General features: G+C 37.2%; 1 protein-coding gene across 3 annotated transcripts in view; it reads left to right on the top strand.

Annotated features, from left to right (window-relative positions):
• The window catches only part of csnk1g2b (casein kinase 1, gamma 2b), a 37,807-nt gene that overhangs the window by 4,366 nt on the left and 13,822 nt on the right, over positions 1-19,619 (top strand). For 2 of the 3 annotated variants that reach the window (XM_048208875.1, XM_048208878.1), the window contains exons 2-3: positions 13-792; positions 18,249-18,318. In XM_048208875.1, coding sequence (XP_048064832.1) covers positions 565-792; positions 18,249-18,318 — 298 coding nt within the window. In that variant the 5' untranslated portion in view covers positions 13-564. The remainder of the gene's footprint in view (positions 1-12; positions 793-18,248; positions 18,319-19,619) is intronic. The other variant, XM_048208874.1, reaches the window with a different exon arrangement.

Consider the following 19,619-nt stretch of genomic DNA (forward strand, 5'->3'; position numbering starts at 1 on the left):
AATGTCTTTCAGGTATCCAGAGAAAGACGGACTAAACTGCTCAAACCCGTTCCTGCTGGTTCTGTCCGAGTCTGCTTATAGCAGTGTTAGAACATGAAGAATGTTCACGGTATTATCCAAGACTGACTTCAAGGAAACCATGAGGAGCACAAGGGGACGTTCACTTGTTTGGTGCCACTAGCAGGAATAGTGTATGTCAGTGTTGAGGAGCGTGTGTGGGTGGATGTGTGAGTGCGTGCGTGCGCGTCTGTATGTGTGCGTATGCTAGCATAACCTGCCTGCTTCAGGCAGTGACATGCTTCTTTAAGGGCAACTGCACAGTAAAGGAATCCCATCCACCAAAGGATTAATGCAAGGACGGCGCTTTCGGTGATACTCACCACGTCTGCAGAAGACATCGGTTTCTGCTCCTCAAAAGTCACCAGTATATAGATACTTTTAAACCCCTTCACTCATTTTGTCTTCTCGCCATCGTCCCCACACATTCCCTGGGGGTTGTTTTGAAACTTCTCTGTTTTGCATGGCAGGGGAGTAACCGTGGAGAGGCCAGGGTATCACAAGCTTATGGATTTTGAGAAGAGAGGTGGGAAGGGAGAGACAGAGGAAGGGAAAAGGATGTCGAAAGCAACTGGTAGTAGGACTGTACATGGAGGCCGGGCAACGGGGAGCAACTCGGGGGTCCTCATGGTCGGCCCCAACTTCAGAGTTGGGAAAAAGATCGGCTGTGGAAACTTTGGTGAACTGCGGCTGGGAAAAAATCTGTACACAAACGAATATGTGGCCATCAAATTGGTGAGTACTGGTGTGAAAACAGGAGTATTGAAAGAGCCACATCTTCCCCATGTTTATGGGTATATTATAATATTTATACATTTTACTGATGTCCTCTATTTAAAGGGTTAGTTCACCCCAAAATGAAAATTCTGTCATTAATTACTCACCCTCGTGAGGTTTCAAACTTTCGTTCATCTTCGGAACACAAATGAAGATCTTTTTGATGAAATCTGAGAGATGTCTGTCCTTCCATTGACTGCTTTTGCAACTACTACTTTGATGCTTGAAAAAGTTCATAAAGAGATCGGAAAACTAATCCATATGAATCAAGCGTTTTAGTCAAAATTTTCTGAAGAGACTCTGTTGCTTTTATGTGAACAGATATAATTTAGGCTTTTACTCGCATGTAAACATTGATCAGCGAACATAAGCAGAAGCTCAACCGAACCTGAATGATGTGAAAAAAAAAAAAACCTCTTCTTGAACCTCAGCATATGCGTAACACACGAGAATGATCCTCATTGGTTACGCAGCACATCTTCATTTGTGTTCCGAAGATGAACGTAAGTCTTGCGAGTTTGGAACGACATGAGGGTGATTAATGACAGAATTTTCATTTTGGGGTGAACTAACACTTTAATATAAAGCGAGAATTCATCTTAAAATTGCTTTTTTGGCTTCTGATTCTGCTTTTGATTCATGATGACTGTTTAAATATTACACCAGGCAAGATTATTTTTTGGACTTCCTTTCAGAGTTTTGCCTCCTATATATTCATATTTAAGTTTCAGGTAACTCAATGGGTAGACCCTATTTTAAAACCGTTTGCTCTGTAATGCACGTCCACAGCATCTTGGTAATGCACAGTTGATCAGTTGAGCCTCACATACAAGTTACTTGAATGTAGCTAGTGTAACTTTAGAAACGGATATGGGTGATAGCTAATGAGGAAAGCACACAGACATTCCCTGTTCAACTTTCAGAAAGTGCAATAAATCATTATGAATGTTTGTTGACATTTACTCGATTTTTATTTCCTCTTAATGAGCAAATAAGACGTTTATTGATGGGTGGCATTATGGAGTTTTCATTTGCGAGAAAGATGATACCAATTATATTTTACGTTTTGCTACCTTTGGCTGGCTGTCAATGTAAGGTAGAAAGTCTTTTCTCCATGAAATGGAAGTTAACCTAAAGTGCTTTTTCTGGGCTACTACGATAAATGTGAGTGAGTTTAAGGCTTCACTTCTAAACAGGCAGACCGTTTATCCATACGACGCAGTAAAGTATTGACTGACCTTGTGGTGAGTGATCATTATGACGTAACTCCTCACTCTCTGTGGGCTCAAATTGGCCTCTAAAACATGAGTAAACATGACAATGTCCTTTGAGGAAATGGGTGTCCAAAATCCATTTTTATCACTGTGACGCTTTTCTCAGATGTGAGAAGAGATTTTGCTGCCCCGGGGGCTGTCATAGAGAACTGGATTTCTTCAAATTTTCATTCATGTATCTGTACTCCTAAACAGCATGAGGGACATCAGAAGCTCCTCTGACGTGTTCAATTTGTGCTACACCCAAACAGAAGCTCAAAGTCCGGTGCTATTTAAAGTCCATGTTGTGTTTTATTATTTGATGGGAGTTTTATAGGGATCATTTTAAGCTGTTGATGGGAGGTCCTGTTTTCTGGGAAATGACCGTCAAGTAACTTGGCACCATGCGAAAGGGATTGTCATAGATAGCGTGTGCACACTTAGTCGCCCTCCTCCCCGGATCCTCCAGTGAAGGATATGATTATCTTTGCATTAGTAACGTCAAAGGCTTCATTATCTTTGTATTGTTGCCTATCAAAGTGCTTTTTAACCACTCAATGTGAAGTCAAGCACTGTAATTTTAGTGCTAAAATTATTTAGTACGTTGATGCACCCTTGCCACTGCATTTCTCACCAGTTTTTCAGCTATAATATGGCTTGAATATGGCTGGTCAGTATAGCTAATAAAAAAGATCAGTAGTTTTCAGCCTTTCAATTATATTTATTATGTTTATGTCTTTACTATGAAATACATGTGTATGAGTAGTAGAATCAAGTTGTTGAATATAATAACTAAAACAGTAAAATTCACACTTAATGCATTAAAAAACTGTATACAACTTTTGCATTCAAGAGTCTGTTTGCATCCGGTGAAATATAAGCTTATCATAACTTAAAGGGATACTTCAGGATTTAGCATTAAGCTTTGTATTAGTAGAATAACACTAGTATTTTCGAATTACCGTGCTTTCCCCCTTCATATCAGCCCGAGATGAGAGATTTATGCATTTTTATTCTGTTTTATTCTCTTTTTTGGCCAGAGGCTTAAAACTACAGCCAGTAATAGCAGGTAGTTCTGCATTTTTTCACCACGCCCATACATATGCACATTTGAGGTTACTCACGGACATAGATCAAAGATTTTATCAAAAGTGGGTGTCAATTATATTTTTAAGCTTACAGTAATTAACTTTATTTTGTCTGCACTACATCAGTGCTTCATCTCGCAAATGTATCGGTCTCTGCAGTCATCTCAACCAATACAGCAACAGGCTTTTGTGGTAACGTTAGCATAAATAGATAAATAGACTAACTCAGTTTTACAGAACAGTGGCTTTACTTTGATAACAGTCAACTTATATGCAACTTATATGTAATTGTCTATCTAACGTTACTTTGCTAAGTTTGCAGTTTTACTGCTACCTACAACACTACATATAGGCTACTGTGTTATCAGTCTAGTATCAGCGAGTCTTACCTCTAGGCGAATACGCTTAGTACCAGATGGCCCAGGCTGTTCGTCCTCTGAGAAAGTGAATATCGATGGTATCGCGGTGTCCTTCAGAATGGTTCTCTTCATTGCAAGGATATTTGGTTCGTAGTCCTCGTGCTTGAAATGGAGACTACATATTCTGCGTTTTTTTAGGTTTTCTATAACGGTGTCATCTCCAAACTTCGGGTGTTTGATGGCCCGCAGCCACTGTATACATCGCGCCAAATCTTTAACTTAATCGGAAAATGATGGAAACTTGCTTGTCCTTTCCTGGTTTTGGGTGTACATCCAGGTACAAAGCAATTTAGCACCATTTCGCTGTAAATGTATGAACTAACTCACGATTTATAGAATTAATATGTAACAAAGCAAGCCTAGTTGTTTGAATTTTCCTGGTAATGCCGCCTGTAACCGATAGGTGTGGTTTGGGCGTGGCCTCGCAAGGGCAGCAAAACAAGTGCATTCTGGGAGTTGTTGTCTTTCATCCACATTAGTCAAAAATACATTTTCTGCCTTTTCTCAGTCTAGAAAGCTCCAAATTCAAAAATAATTTCACATTTCTACTACATAAATGACCAATTTTAAATACACATTCATCTTTCCAAGGGTGAAGTACCCCTTTAAAGGTGCCCTAGAACTTTTTTTAAAAGATGTAATATAAGTCTAAGGTGTCCCCTGAATGTGTCTGTGAAGTTTCAGCTCAAAATACCCCATAGATTTGTTTTAATTCATTTTTTTAACTGCCTATTTTGGGGCAAAATGAGAAATGAGCCGATTCAGGGTGTGTGGCCCTTTAAATCTCGTGCTCCACGCCCACGGAGCTCACGCTTGCCTTAAACAACATAAAAAAAGTTCAAACAGCTAATATAACCCTCAAAATGGATCTTTACAAAGTGTTCGTCATGCAGCATGTCTAATCGCGCAGGTACAGTGTTTATTTTGATGTTTACATTGATTCTGAATGAGTTTGAGGCTATGCTCCGTGGCTAACGGCTAATGCTACACTGTTGGAGAGATTTATAAAGAATGAAGTTGTGTTTATGCATTATACAGACTGAAAGTGTTTAAAAATGAAAATAGCGACGGTTCTTGTCTCCGTGAATACAGTAAGAAACTATGGTAACTTTAACCACATTTAACAGTACATTAGCAACATGCTAACGAAACATTTAGAAAGACAATTTACAAATATCACTAAAAATATCATGTTATCATGAATCATGTCAGTTATTATTGCTCCATCTGCCATTTTTTGCTATTGTCCTTGCTTGCTTACCTAGTCTGTTGATTCAGCTGTGCACATCCAGGCATCCTGCCCTTGTCTAATGCCTTTCATAATGTTGGGAACATGGGCTGGCATATGCAAATATTGGGGGCGTACACCCCGACTGTTACGTAACAGTTGGTGTTATGTTGAGATTCGCCTGTTCTTCGGTGGTCTTTTAAACAAATGAGATTTATATAAGAAGGAGGAAACAATGGAGTTTGAGACTCACTGTATGTCTTTTCCATGTACTGAACTCTTGTTATTTAAAGGTCCCGTTTTTCGTGGTTTTTTGAAGCTTTGATTGTGTTTATAGTGTGCAATATAACATGTGTTCATGTTTCGCGTGTAAAAAAAACACAGTATTTTTCACATAATTTACTTATCTGTATACCGCTGTTTCCACTATCATAAAAACGGGCTGATGACTTCCTTGTTCTATGAAGTCCCTCCTTCAGAAATACGTAACGAGTTCTGATTGTGCCAGCGGTTCCTGTGTTGTGATTCGACAGCAGTTTAGCGCATCTTGCCCGGAAAGGTCACGCCTCTTACCATAACGTGGAGATGCACGCGCTCAGTGTTATTGAAAACATGTCTTTAATTTTAATCAATTTGAGCCGGAATCAGACCCGGTGATTGGACTGCGGGATGAAAATAACAGCGTTTTGACGACATGGAGACAAACACACTCTACAAACGCAACTCTTGTGTATTCCTGTGGGCAGAGGTTAGTCAAAAAACTGTTTTAGTGACGTCATTAAAGAAGGAAGTAGAGGGATGTAGTCCAAACTGGCCGTTCGATGTAGGCGACTTCTGTTAAATAAAATATCTCGCTTGGCATTGAACTTTGAGCTTTAAAATTTTACAGATTTTATTTATACTCTAACAACAACATTACACACTAACTAAAGTTTGAAACATGGGATCACGAAGAACGGGACCTTTAACTATGCCAAGGTAAATTCAATTTTTGAATTGAATTTAATGTTTTTCAACTAAAGCCATATTTTATCTAATCAGTAACTTCTCATTAATGAGTGAATGCACAAATATTTTAAAGGTTTGAATGTTACCATGCTATTACTCAATTTACCCCCTTTTATTTATTAAAAATTGAGAAATTCTTTGAATTGTCACATTTTTCAAGAACCACAGCAAAAATATTTTATCAATATTTATGAGAAATTTTATTTGAATATATCATTACATATAATAGAAACATATAATATGAGAATTACCAGTATGAACTCCATTGACCTTGATTGATTTAATTTATTTAAATTAATTTGAAACTTATAACTCATGATTGCTCAAAACAGTCTCAATTTATGAAACCTACATATTCTTTTTCTAACAAAACAACACCAAAACAACATCAGTATTACTCTGAAATGTGAATCATGGGCTTTTTGTTTTCCAAATCCTCTTTCCTTTTTCAAATGTAGACTATTTGGTCTATGAACTTAACTTTTGCTCTACAAACACATTAAAATACAGTACGATATAGTACCCCAAGTAACAGTAAAACACAAGTAACACAGTATAATCCAGTAACACAGTAATATTGTGAAATATTATTACAAATTAAAATTATAACTCTTACATATTTTAATATATTTTAAAATGTAATTTATTCCTTACTTCAGTCTTCAGTGTCACATGATCCTTCAGAAATTATTCTAATATGCTGATTTGGTGCTCACCCCAAGAAACATTTCTTATTATTATGAATGTTGAAAACAGTTCTGTTTGGAAACTTTCTGTGGAAACTGTGATACTTTTTTTCAGGATTATTTTGGTGAATAAATATAGAATTACTTTGGTGTTTCTCAAAACAGAATTTAAGTGATATATTTCTTATAATAATGTAAAAGACTTTACTGTCACTTTTAATGCACCCTTGTTGAATAAAAGTATTAATTCTTTAAAAAAAAAAAAATTATAAATAAGCCTTAATTGTAATATTTATTTCTACTGAAGCAAACACTAGCAGAATGTTGCATGTCTGTTTTTCACTGAACACCGAAACCTCAAGACACCCACAGTCCTCACCAGCTGCCTTCTGCTTATTTAATGAGTACACCACAAGTTTTTGCTGTCAGTTAAACATTTTTGCTGTTTGATCGTGGCACACATTTGATATAGGTTGAAAATTAACTGCCTTAATGTTGATATTTGCTGCTGCAGGTTGAGAATTCACTTGAAGCCCTACTACTGAGCTTCTAGTCTTTTGGAATTTAATGGGGGTTTTTTATCTTTTATTTTTATTTAACATAACCAACATTGATCACATGCATTGCCAATTGATAAGCTCTGAAGGTTCCTAGAGTTTCTTTTTAGCTTGTATAGTTTGTAGTTTTTCTTTTAATTTATTTATTTTTGTGGCATCTGCACCTGGAGCAAAGGTGAACTCCTGTGTCACGGTTCCTAACATTTGAGAAAGAAAAGAGCCACAGTCAGGCTCTGCCCTCTGATGAAATAAATCGCTAGAACAGCAAGAGTGGGAGAAGAAAAAAAGAAATGAGGAGAGTTGGAGAAACAACAGTAGTTGGAGAGAGAATAAAGCTGATGAAAGGTTTTCTTTGTTCCCTGGTTCTTGTCGACACAGTGCTCCAGTCAGTCCACACTGAGAGGCTCACCAGGGACCGAGAACAGAGTGGAGGAGTGGAATCACCACATAGTTTCTCTTTCTCTCTTTCTTACACACACTTGTGCTGGGGATCCCAGTTGTGTAATACATGTATGACAGCTTCCAAACAGCTACTTTGTAGTAATACAAGAGCTCTGGCTTGTTTGATCGGACATGTGTCCACAGATCTCAGTGTGTGATTTCTCTTTCTTTCTGCAATTAGAGTCCAGAGCCCCACCCATATACAGTCTCTTTCATTCTTCATTCTCTTTCATCCATTTATCATTCAAGACTGGGAGCTTGGGAATGTTAGAAATGGGCATGTTAGCAGGAGGAACAGATAAATCGGCCCAATCCTTAGGCAAGAACATTGGTTTTGCCATGGTGTCCATTAGCACTTTCTTAATAATGAAGCGCTAGATCTCTTTTGCAGTGATTGACAGCTTCCGTCACATGATTGACAGCAGCCAAGTTGCTCAGAGAGAGTGTAATATATCTACGCTAAACTAATTTTTTTGCCTCTGACTAAATCACAGGCGAGTGAAATTGTACAAGTTACAAGCCATGGCTAATTAAAGACATTTTTTAGTTGCCTAGCATGAAATTTGGTCACACATGGGAGTGATTTACTCTGATTGTAAAGGGTTGCATTGCTTAAGTTCACAGTGCTCAAAATATTTGTGCGGTATAGACTAGTGTTATAAACACTGCTTCTTCTAGTCGACACTGGAAATATTAGTCGTTTACACATTTATATTTTGCTTTATATTTTTTACAAACATTCAAATTACTGTTATTTTAATGTTACATTTTTAAATAATACATTATTGTTTGTATATATCAGTGCTTCCCTAATATAAAAATGTTGGCCGATATAATTCTTTATATTTGGAAGGCAATATGTTTCCTGATAAGTTTAAATCCAAGTGTTGATATAATTTTTCGAGAGCCTGATTACAAAAACAAAAGTCTTACCATTAAAAGCCATATCCCAAGCACTTCAACATAAATCGAACATAAACATAACAGTATCAACATAAAGCCATTTTTCTTCATCAAAAAAGAAAAAAGTATTGGCTTTCAAAGAAATAAAATATTGCCTAAATTATGCAAACAAGTCACTGGAAAACAAGTGTAAAGAATCAAAATGCAAATGCCATGGATAAATAAAATGAAATAGCCTGCACTGTATCTGAAGAGTGAATGATCTGAAGCACTTTGGTAGCTGCTTAGTTAACTATTAACGCGTCCTATATGAAATTAATCAGATATTTATGCAACATAAACATAATATTACAGCTCCTATCTGCACAAAACACGCAAATGCAAAAGTGAACTTGAACTAAGTATGTGCTACTCCTGTTATGGATGTGCTCTTCCTGTAACAACAGGCTGAAACACAGAACCCAAAGAATTCACAATGTTTTATTACAGTAGTGTTCTCATTATAATTTTATGTATATGACAGTCCCAATCATAGTTATTAATGTTGTGCATTGCTGTTTGAGCTGCATGCGATGAAACTAATTAATTAACTTAACCAAAGCATATACACAAAATAAACATATTGCAACTTACAATTGCACAAAAGGCTCAGAATCTCAGAATCAGACTTGCGCTGCACTTTACTGTATTTTCCTTTTTGAAGTGATTCCAATCATATTTCAAGCAATTCAAAACCATCATGGTAAACAGTGTGCAAGTGTCTCAGCTGGAGGAAATAATCCATTATTTATCGCTTTAATATATCGGCCTAATTTTTTATCATAACATTAAAAATGAACATATATCGGCTGATACCAATATGGTGGCTGATATATTGTGCACCCCTAGTATGTATAGATCACAATACGGGCAAGGTGAATTTGTACTTATTGGTCCTGCACTGCCTATTGATTCAGTTGATTCTATATTAGTTACTTTTTTTTTTTTTTCAGTAAACGCTTAAGTTAAATGTACAATCATCATTGCATATTTACAAAACAATTAGATATTTAGGTACATTGCATATATTTTTCAGTGGGATATTGCCCAGCCCTACATTCCTCTTACTTATGAAAAATATAGGGGACATATGCATTTAAAGTAGGTGTTTTTGATATACGTTTTTGTTTCATGTTCTAGACTTGTGCAGTCATGTTTTTTTTATATTTACACTTTGATTTCCAGCAGCTGCCTTATTTGTTTTTGGATAAAAGAATAGGATGTTGATCATGGATGTATCAAGAAGAATATGCAATGAGTTGCCTGTAATGTCCTGACAGTAAGCAGAAGATTGATTTAATCAGAGTAGATTAGGCCTGTCACATCTGCTCCTCAACTGCAGTGTGAATGACGGCCTGCTCTGGAATCCTCTCTCATCTCCCTCAGGCTGCTCACACTAGTGACAGTGGTACCAGTCTGTGTATGAAGCTCCGCTGTTAGACCCCTGCAGCTGTTCTCCCTCCATCTGGGACTCTGAAATCTGATCTGAAATCGAGGGGTTGAAGGAGTGGGACACAGACCAGCTGTTTCTGTCTTATCCAGACTCCTCGACACCTTTGCCCATAATTACTTCAGACTGTACGCCTTGGTAGTGACTATAGTAGCATGCCCTTCTTTAGCTTCAAGTATTTGAGATAAAAACATTTCATTTTGGTATTTGTACCAAATTATCTTTAAATTTGATATGAGTTTTACCTATTTCTTTGTTATTGTGCAAGGGTCATCAGTGCATGTTAGTCTTAAGAAAAGGGTTTTTTATAATCGTTTGTCAAAATGTACTTTCTAAGCTTTTGAAATGAGTTTTCTCCTGATAAAGGCTAACTGTCACTGCATGGTATTATTAACCTTTAATATCATCATGATCTAATCAAATCCCTATTGATAATCTTTTTATTTTTTTTATTTTTACTGACAACACTTTTACATGCATGTGTGCTGTGTCTTAGCTGTTAGAAAGTTTGCATGGTGAAGCACAAAGTATAGTTCACTTTTTATGCATATGCAAGGGTCTGCGTACAGTGCGCGTGATGCGAATTTCGTCACCAGAAAAGTACGCACTGCATCGCCGAGAGATTGCGCAAAGAGGTTAGAAAGTACCCTCATTTGTACAACTCCAACATGAAAGAATACAAAGATGTTTACATGGGTTGTAACTCGTGGCGAGAGAATGCTCAAAACTTTGCATGCATCGAAAGCCTGTGTTTGTGTACGAGTCCCCATACTTTGCAAGGCTGTGCGTTCGACTGTGCACGTACACTAGCATACAAGGAAAAACAAAGTGTACCCAGGGCTTAAAACCAACACTATGTCTTTAGCCCATAACACACCAAGCCGACGAACTAGTGGCGGCGAAAGCAGACCGCGGGGTTGGCTCACTTCGGCAGTGTCTGGGTCCAAAGTTGCCCTGACACATCGACGCTAGACACCCGACGGCCAAGTAGCATGTCCGTTCTGCGCCTGCGTAAGAAGAAATGCCTTTCCGAACCAGCAGGTGGCAGTAGCTGAACAGCCAATAAGAATGATCAGATGACCCAACTGACCGACGTGCTCCGACGCCGATTCAACATGTCGAATCGGCCAAAAAAAACCCGACGAGGACCAACTTCAGCCGATGGTGCGGAACACACTGAGAACTTAGTCTGTCGACGAACAAAAACTGCCCAACGGACTACCGTCAGCTTGGTGTGTTCCAGGCTTTTAAAACGGTTACACTTACATAAATTACATACACTTTAAAACACCAGCTTGTGTCCGAACAGGGTCAGGTGAATCCGAAGTCAGCTTAATTTATACAGGACTTAGGACTGATTAGTCAACTAGTTATTTATGCAACTCACTGACTTGTTGTTTTTGAGAATAAGTAGTTTTGTGTAAACTCTAATAAGAATGGGCAAGAGGGTCATGGAGTATTACTAGAAATAAAGTGCAGACTAAAATAGATTTTAATATATCCATAGCATTCTCATTCTGTGGGCTGCTGGCTGTGCAAACTGCCTTCTTTGGCCCATGTCAGCAATTATGATGGATCCCCACCTGGCTTTTCTAACACCTCATCAAAACATACATACAAAATTGGCATTGCAGATGCTCCTTGGGGCCCAGACGTGCTAGTTAATTTAGTTTGCTGGTACATTTTAGTGAATGTGGCTTATGCACCTCCTTAAGCATCTCCTTCTTGATTTCTTTGCTTTTTGAGTCCACTTAACTAAATTTCAAAGTTACCAATTTATTCCAGATGATTAGTTCATTGGAAATGTCAACACATGTAAACATTGAGGCTGGTTACCAGGGCACAGATTACATATAATCTCTGTCTTCAAGGTCATTATGTGGACAATCTCACAAATTGTAGGGTATTTCAGAGCAATAGATGACTTAACTGCTGTGAAATCACTCCTCTGTCCAATGTTAACCTTTTTAATCTTTGAAATAAAAAAGGTTTTAAACGTGAAATCCTGCAAATATTCTCAGTTCCAATATGCTACTTTTGGAAGGTTATATACCTTTCACGAGCCATCTCCTATTATTGGCTAATTGCATAGCTAAAAGATAATGTGCATTGCTTAGTTCATCATAAAACATCTCTTATTGAATGTTTTTTTAATTAAGTAATGCCTGTAGCCAGTGATTCTTTATTCTCCATGTTAAGATGTTCTAAAGTCTTCTAATGGAGTAGATGAGATCATTGATTACAACTGACTGACAAGGATTAACTCCGTTCAGCCTCTCACAGTCGTTTTTTGGATTATATGTGTCGTAATGGAATGGCTGTAAAGGCACAGATCATCATATTAAAATGAGATCATGGACTCTTGAATTATTTCTGTGCAGTGGATTTATCATCTCTCAGGCGTTTTAATGACATTAAAGCTTCAGTTTGTAGAAATGCTTTTCGTGGTTGTCCTCTCTCGTTTGCCTACAGTTGTCTCATTTGGGGAGATTGTACATTCACATAGCTCAGTCAGTCAGAAGGTCAAAGAGGAAATGATACTAACCTGTTGATGTCATCGGTTACATAGATGGGCCGTATGCATATGTTATATAATAATATATTCAGTGCGGGTGAAATAATAAATAGTGGAATAAGTCTAATACAGAGTTAACAGGAAATCAAATGTGGCCCTCTTTATTTAATTACTTGTTTTTTGGTCTTATGAATGTTTAATGGGTAATTAATAAAGTTAATGTCATCTAGCCCTCTTATTGTTCAATCACTCCTATCCTTTTCATATAGTAGCGACTACTTTTCACGATTCAATCAATTCCTGATAAATAAAATCTTTTTTTTTTGTTGCTGAATATCCTATTTCTCTACTTTTAAAATTTCATGTTTAATTCAGTGTTTTACTTGTATTTTTATTCTTGTATTTGCACAAGGTGCAGTACTCGCATTAGGAACCTGTGCCAATGCCTTGGGTATCCTGTTTATAGCAGTGATTCATGATGATGCTCATTTGCATGAACAGAAATTGTGTGTCAAAAGTTTGCATGGAATTCACTAACTGCTTCAGATCATTTCCATTCCATTAAATATAAAACTGAAGGCAATTCAAAGTTACTGAAGCCTCTGGAAACTGAGGAGATTCCCAGAGATTTGTATACATCATGGATAGTCATTGTTGATTGGTTGATTTATATTAAGATGCTTAAAGGGATAGTTCACCCAAAAAAAATAAAAAATGGGCAAACGTACAGTTGATGGGATCCAAAAAAATACAGTGGAAGTCAATGTGGCCCATCAACTGTTTGGACATTCTTCAAAATATAATCTTTTGTGTTCAGAAGAAGAAAGAAATTCATACAGGTTTGGAACAACTTGAGGGTGAGTAAATGATGACAGAATTTTAATTTTAGGGTGAACTATCCCTTTAATGTTTCAATTTAAGCTTGTTTAGATGTTTATCAGATGCTTACATCTTTGAGTTATATCAATGTGTTTTTTTCCTCCACTTCCCCTTAACTGAGAGATTTGGATGGACATTCTGGTTTGCTTAATCTGTCCAATCCCTTCACTCTTCTTCCTGGAAAGAGCTGTGTGTCTGACCACTGTTACATCACAACTCAACAGATGCAGCTCTGCCCCGCTGTGTCTGCTTGTTTTCTGAGCAAGTAACATGAGCTGGATTGAACCATTAGAATCCAGAGTCCTCTTAGTCTGCAGTGTTTTACCTAACCCAGCCATTACTACTCTATAAATTGTGCCTTCCAAATCATTAGTAAACCTTTTAAAGAAATTAAAACTTAAGCATGTTATTATGGTAACACTTTATAGGGTTCAATAGTTAAACATTAGTTTATGTATTAACTAACATGAACTAGCCATGAGCAATACATTTGTTACTGTATTTGTTAATCTTTTTAAACATTAGTTAATAATAATATAGCAGTTAATTGTTCATTTCACAGTGCATTAACTAATGTTAACAAATACTTTTGATTTTAATAATGTATTAGTAATTGTTGAAATAAACATTAACAGAGATTAATAAATGCTATAGAAGTGCAGTTCATTCATTGTTAATGTTAACTAATGAACCTTATTTTAAAGTGTTACCTATATATTATATTATATTATATTATATTATATTATATTATATTATATTATATTATATTATATTATATTATATTATATTATATTATATTATATTATATTATATTATATTATATTATATTATATTATATTATATTTATTATATACAAAATGCCCATGGGTCACCCATTAACACACCTGATAATGAACTTACGATTTTTGCATTACCAGCCCAAGAGCTTTAATTACAGAGCCGTTACACCATTAAGGTCATGCTGGTCTTCGTTATGATCACACATCTGTGTTCAGGTGGATGCTACTAAACACTGAGCGCTGGGTGTTAGCAGGCCATGGGAGATTGAGAGGCCAGACTGCTGAACCCTGTAACATGACACCTTATTGAGGACTCGCTCAGTGTGTTCTGTTACAGGCCATTAACCACTGGAAAGTTTTTTCCAGGCAATCTCTCTTGACTTATATAAAGGGTGCAGGGATGGATTCTTTATAACAAAGAAAATGTGGGAGGGTGACAGAAGACTCGCTGTTAGTTTGGCTGCGAGAACTGATACAGTCTTGTTGTTGGTGTTTACTTCTCTTTTCTCCTCTCTCTTCAGTTTTCAGAATAGCACATGTGCCATCTGTATTCTTACAGATTTCGATGATTTATGAAATGAGCAAATAGCTCATGTGACATTTGAAATAACTTTCTGTATGGTACTTAGATTTACTTTCTGTGTCTGTCTATCCCTTATCTCATTTTAAATATGGTTAATTTACCTATTTGTTGAACTTATACTTAATAAAACTTGAATATTAAACAAAACTTTATTTATGGCCACATACACGATGCGATTAAATATTGCTATCACTTCTGTCTTGACTGCCACCACATCCTGCAATCAGTTGTCACAGACTGAAATATAAGTTATTCACTGATAATCTGATGAGCTGTTAGCCACTGCAACTGATTCTGTGAGTTCGAATTCAAGAGCTAAATCAGACAAATTTATGAAGGAATAATTGAGATTTTTTTGTGAACTGGATCAACTTATTTACTGTAAATACAGTGCTGAGTGTAAATGAGTACACCCCCTTTGAAAAGTAACATTTTAAACAATATCTCAGCGAACACAAAAATGTTTCCAAAATGTTGACAAGACTAAGTTTAATATAACATCTGTTTAACTTATAACATGAAAGTAAGGTTAATAATATAACTTTGCGGCTCGTGTATATCGTAATATAAATTTTCAGTTTTACTCAAATTAGGGTGATGCAAAAAGTCTCTGGAGCAAAGCTAAATTTTAGACTACAAATGTCTAATTTAACAAAAATTCAAGCACAGTTGAGTCTAATTATTCATTACACAGGTGTCCAGCAGACAGATGACTATAAAAGGGTGTTAAAACCCCTTCCCATTTCATGCTGTCAGCAATGGCACCACATGGAAGAGAACTGTCACAAGACCTGAGAAAGAAAATAATTTCTTTACACCAGAAAGATGAAGGCTACAAGAAGATCAGCAAAGCTTTACTTATCAGTCAGAATACTGTAGCATAAGTGGTACAAAAATTTTAAAAAGATGGAACTGCAACCATCTCACAGAGACGTCCAGGTCGTCCATGGAAGTTAACACCTCAACAGGAGCGTCTTCTGATGAGAAGGGTTGAAGAAAATCAGTTATCTAAAGAAGTAGAAAGCCAAACTGGGGTGACAATTTCCCATGACACAGTACGGTGTACACTGCAGAGGAATGGCATGCATGGGTGCCGTCCACGAAAGAAGCCTCTCCAAAAGCCCAGGCACAAAAAAAGCCGCCTAGAGTCTGCCAGGGCCCATGCTGACAAAGATGAAGACTACTGGGACTCTATACTCTTGAGTGATGGGACCAAGATAAATGTTTTTGGAACTGATGGCTTCAAAACTGTATGGCGTCGCAAAGTTGAGGAACACAAAGAAAAATGCATTGTGCCTACAGTGAAACATGGTGGTGGCGGTGTCCTTATGTGGGGCTGCACGAGTGCTTCTGGTGTCGGGGAGCTGCATTTCATTGATGGCATCATGAATTCACAGATGTATTGCTCTATACTGAAAGAGAAGTTGTTACCATCACTCTGCGCCCTTAGTCGTCGTGCACTTTTCCAACATGACAATGATCCTAAACACACATCTAAGGCCACTGTTGGATTTCTGAAGAAGAACAGGGTGAAAGTGATTCATTGGCTCCTGATCTGAACCCAATCGAACACCTATGGGGAATACTGAAGAGACAAGTTGAGCATCACTCTCCAACCAGCATCCAGTCTCTAAAAGAGGTCATTCTTGAAGAATGGAAATAGATAGATGTTGCAAAATGTCGCCAACTTGTTCATTCCTTTCTTGGTGCTGTCATTAAAAATCATGGAGGCCATACAAAGTAGTAGATGTAGTAGTTTTTGTTGTGGGGTGTACTCATTTTTGCATCACCCTAATTTGAATAAAACTGAAAATATTGTTGTCCAAGTTATATTATTAAAGGGATATTTCACCCAAAAATGAAAATTTGATGTTTATCTGCTTACCCCCAGGGCATCCAAAATGTAGGTGACTTTGTTTCTTCAGTAGAACACAAATGATGATTTTTAACTCCAACCGTTGCCGTCTGTCAGTCTTATAATGCGTGTCAATGGTAACACAATTTATAAGAGTCAAAAAATATGCATAGACAAATCCAAATTAAACCCTGCGGCTCGTGACAGCACATTAATGTCCTAAGACACAAAATGATCGGTTTGTGCGAGAAACCGAACAGTATTTACATAATGTTTTACCTCTAATACAACACTATGTCCAACTGCGTTACTGAGGTCTGATCGCGCTCTGACGACGGCAGTGATGTCTCGCACTCATTGAAGTATAAGCGCGAGACATCACTTCCATTGTCAAAGCGCGATCAGATCTCACTAACCAAGTGCTGAACGCAGTTGGACATAGTGGTGTATTAGAGGTAAAAAATTATATAAATATTGTTCGGTTTCTCACACAAACCGATCATTTCGTGTCTCAGGACATCAGTGTGCCGTCACGAGCCGCAGGGTTTAATTTGGATTTGTCTGTGCATATTTTTTGACTCTTATAAATTGTGTTACTATTGACACGCATTATAAGACTGACAGACGGCGACGGATGGAGTTAAAAATCATCATTTGTGTTCTACTGAAGAAACAAAGTCACCTACGTCTTGGATGCCCTGGGAATATTTTAATTTTTGGGTGAACTATCCCTTTAACCTTACTGTGATGTTATAAGTTAAACAGATGTTATATAAAACGAAGTCTTGTCAACATTTTGGAAATTGTTTTTGTGTTCATTGAGATATTGTTTAAAATGTTACTTTTCAAAGGGGGCTGTACTCATTTACGCTAAGCACTGTATATGAAAAGAATGGTTCGGCCTTAAGTTTGACAGCTGATGGACTTGCTAAGCAGAGCTAGGGCAGATGTCATGATTTTCAGTGAAGACTGACTTAAAGTTGGTCTTTTCCTCACACAAGGCTGTTGTAAGAATTCAAAGACTTATTTAATATTTTGTGCACAAGTCACTTAGACTACTTTTGATACTTTTATAATAGAACTATAATGTAGAGGATTTGCTCTCACATTTAAATGTTTTTGTCACTCCCAAAACTATACAATATGCACACACACTTCCAAAACATTGCAATATGAGAGATTCTACACAACTGTTCAAATGTTTGGGGTCAGTGGGATTATTTATTTATTTATTTATTATTTTTGTAAAATTAATATTTTTTTAAAACTTGCTGTTTATCAGCAAATCCTGAAAAACAACTGATTTCAACATTGTATGATTGTATGATAGGGCCCATGTTTAACAATATTTCTGTTTTGTTTTTGTTTTTTTATAAATAAATATAGCCTTGGTGAGTGTAAGAGAAATAAGGGTGGAGATGTGTAATGTCTCATGATTTTTTCTTGAAGAGCTATGCTAAGCTACTTCTGATTATCTTTGCTGTTAGCACAGAGGCTCATTTCTGGAGAGATTATGCCATTCTTATCACAAATGCACTAATCTCACTGTTGCTGTGGTCTGTGAATTTTTTTTTTTTTTAGTATTTAAGAAAATGTGATGTTGACATTACCTTTATCTTATACTAGCCTAAAACTGTGGTTTATTGTCACATTTTTGTATGTGTTATATTTGAAATTCTCTGATAACTTTTCTATATATCTCTAATGCCTAGTCTTTTTCTTCTCTTTCAGGAGCCAATCAAATCCAGAGCGCCTCAACTCCATTTGGAATATAGGTTTTATAAACAGCTGGGAAATTCAGGTAAGCCGCACAGCCTTTCGAGAATCGTGTGTTATATGGTTTATGAAAAGTGCCACCTCCTCATCCTGTGTGAGACTGATCATCCTTCAGTTGTGTGCTGAGAATCATGGGGGCGGCGAGCTGCAACCTTTTGATGTGGCTTTTTCAACCATCAGCAGCAAGTGACAGTGAAAAGGAGGGTCTAAAATGGGATTGAGATTAAGTGGTTATAAAGTGATAGGTTACCCAGGTGAAGTCCAACATGAGAAGATGTCATCATGTTTAAGTTCTTATTTATTACGTAATGAGGTTATAATTGATTTTAAATCTGTGTGATTGGGCTGCTACTCTCAGCCATTTGTATTGTAATTACCATACATGTTGCAGAGCCAGAAGTCTGAACTTTGATCCTTTTAAGCCCTACAATGAAAAGGATGAGCAGCTTGTACAAATCCTTGATGCATCCATCCATTTGATCACTGAACCGGAAGGTTGACTGGCATGAAGTGCCGCTCTTATTCACATCGACTCGTAGCCACCCTGCAATGCAATGATCTCATTCACCAAACGCCTGTCTCCAGAGCTGGGATCTGATTCCCTGCCAGATCACCGGAGCCACTGCTGCCACCCCTGCAACATTAATAGCCAGTGAAAGTGCAGGCGTGCAGGGCAGGCCCGCTATATTTATATCTACATGACTCCTCACGGCTGGGTTGCCATTATCAAATGTCCAGCACGTGACTGATTCCTCTCAAGAAGAAAGCCATATGTCCAGTAGTGTGCAAAGAGAAAATAAACATGGCCAGCTGTCATGTTTAGGTGGCTGCTGCTGTTTTGATCCAGATCTTTCACAAAATGGAAGAAAATGTAATCATTTATCTTTTATTGTTTGACTGTTTATTTGAGTCTGTCTTTTACCAAGTAATTTCCTCTCATAGTACTTCTACAACATAGATTTAAAGGTATATTAAGAGGATAATTTGCACAAAAATGAAAATTCTGCCAGCATTTATTCAACCTTGTTATCTATAGGACTTTCTTTATTCTGTGGAACCCACAAGTAGGGCTGGGCGATATATCGCATGCGATTCTCACGCGCATTTCATCAGTAAAGCCGGTTCCCTGATTACCGCTAAATCGCCATCACCTGCTTTCAAATGGAGCGGCATTTAACAGACAGAGCCGTAGTTCACTGATAAGCCACGCAATATCACGTTCATATCGCAGATGAATCGCCTTCGATAATGAACGCGATATTTGCGTGGCTTATCAGTGAACTACGGCTCTGTCTGTTAAATGGCGCTTCATTTGAAAGCAGGTGA

The sequence above is a fragment of the Megalobrama amblycephala genome, linkage group LG12 (assembly GCF_018812025.1).
Source record: "Megalobrama amblycephala isolate DHTTF-2021 linkage group LG12, ASM1881202v1, whole genome shotgun sequence".
NCBI lineage: Eukaryota > Metazoa > Chordata > Actinopteri > Cypriniformes > Xenocyprididae > Megalobrama > Megalobrama amblycephala.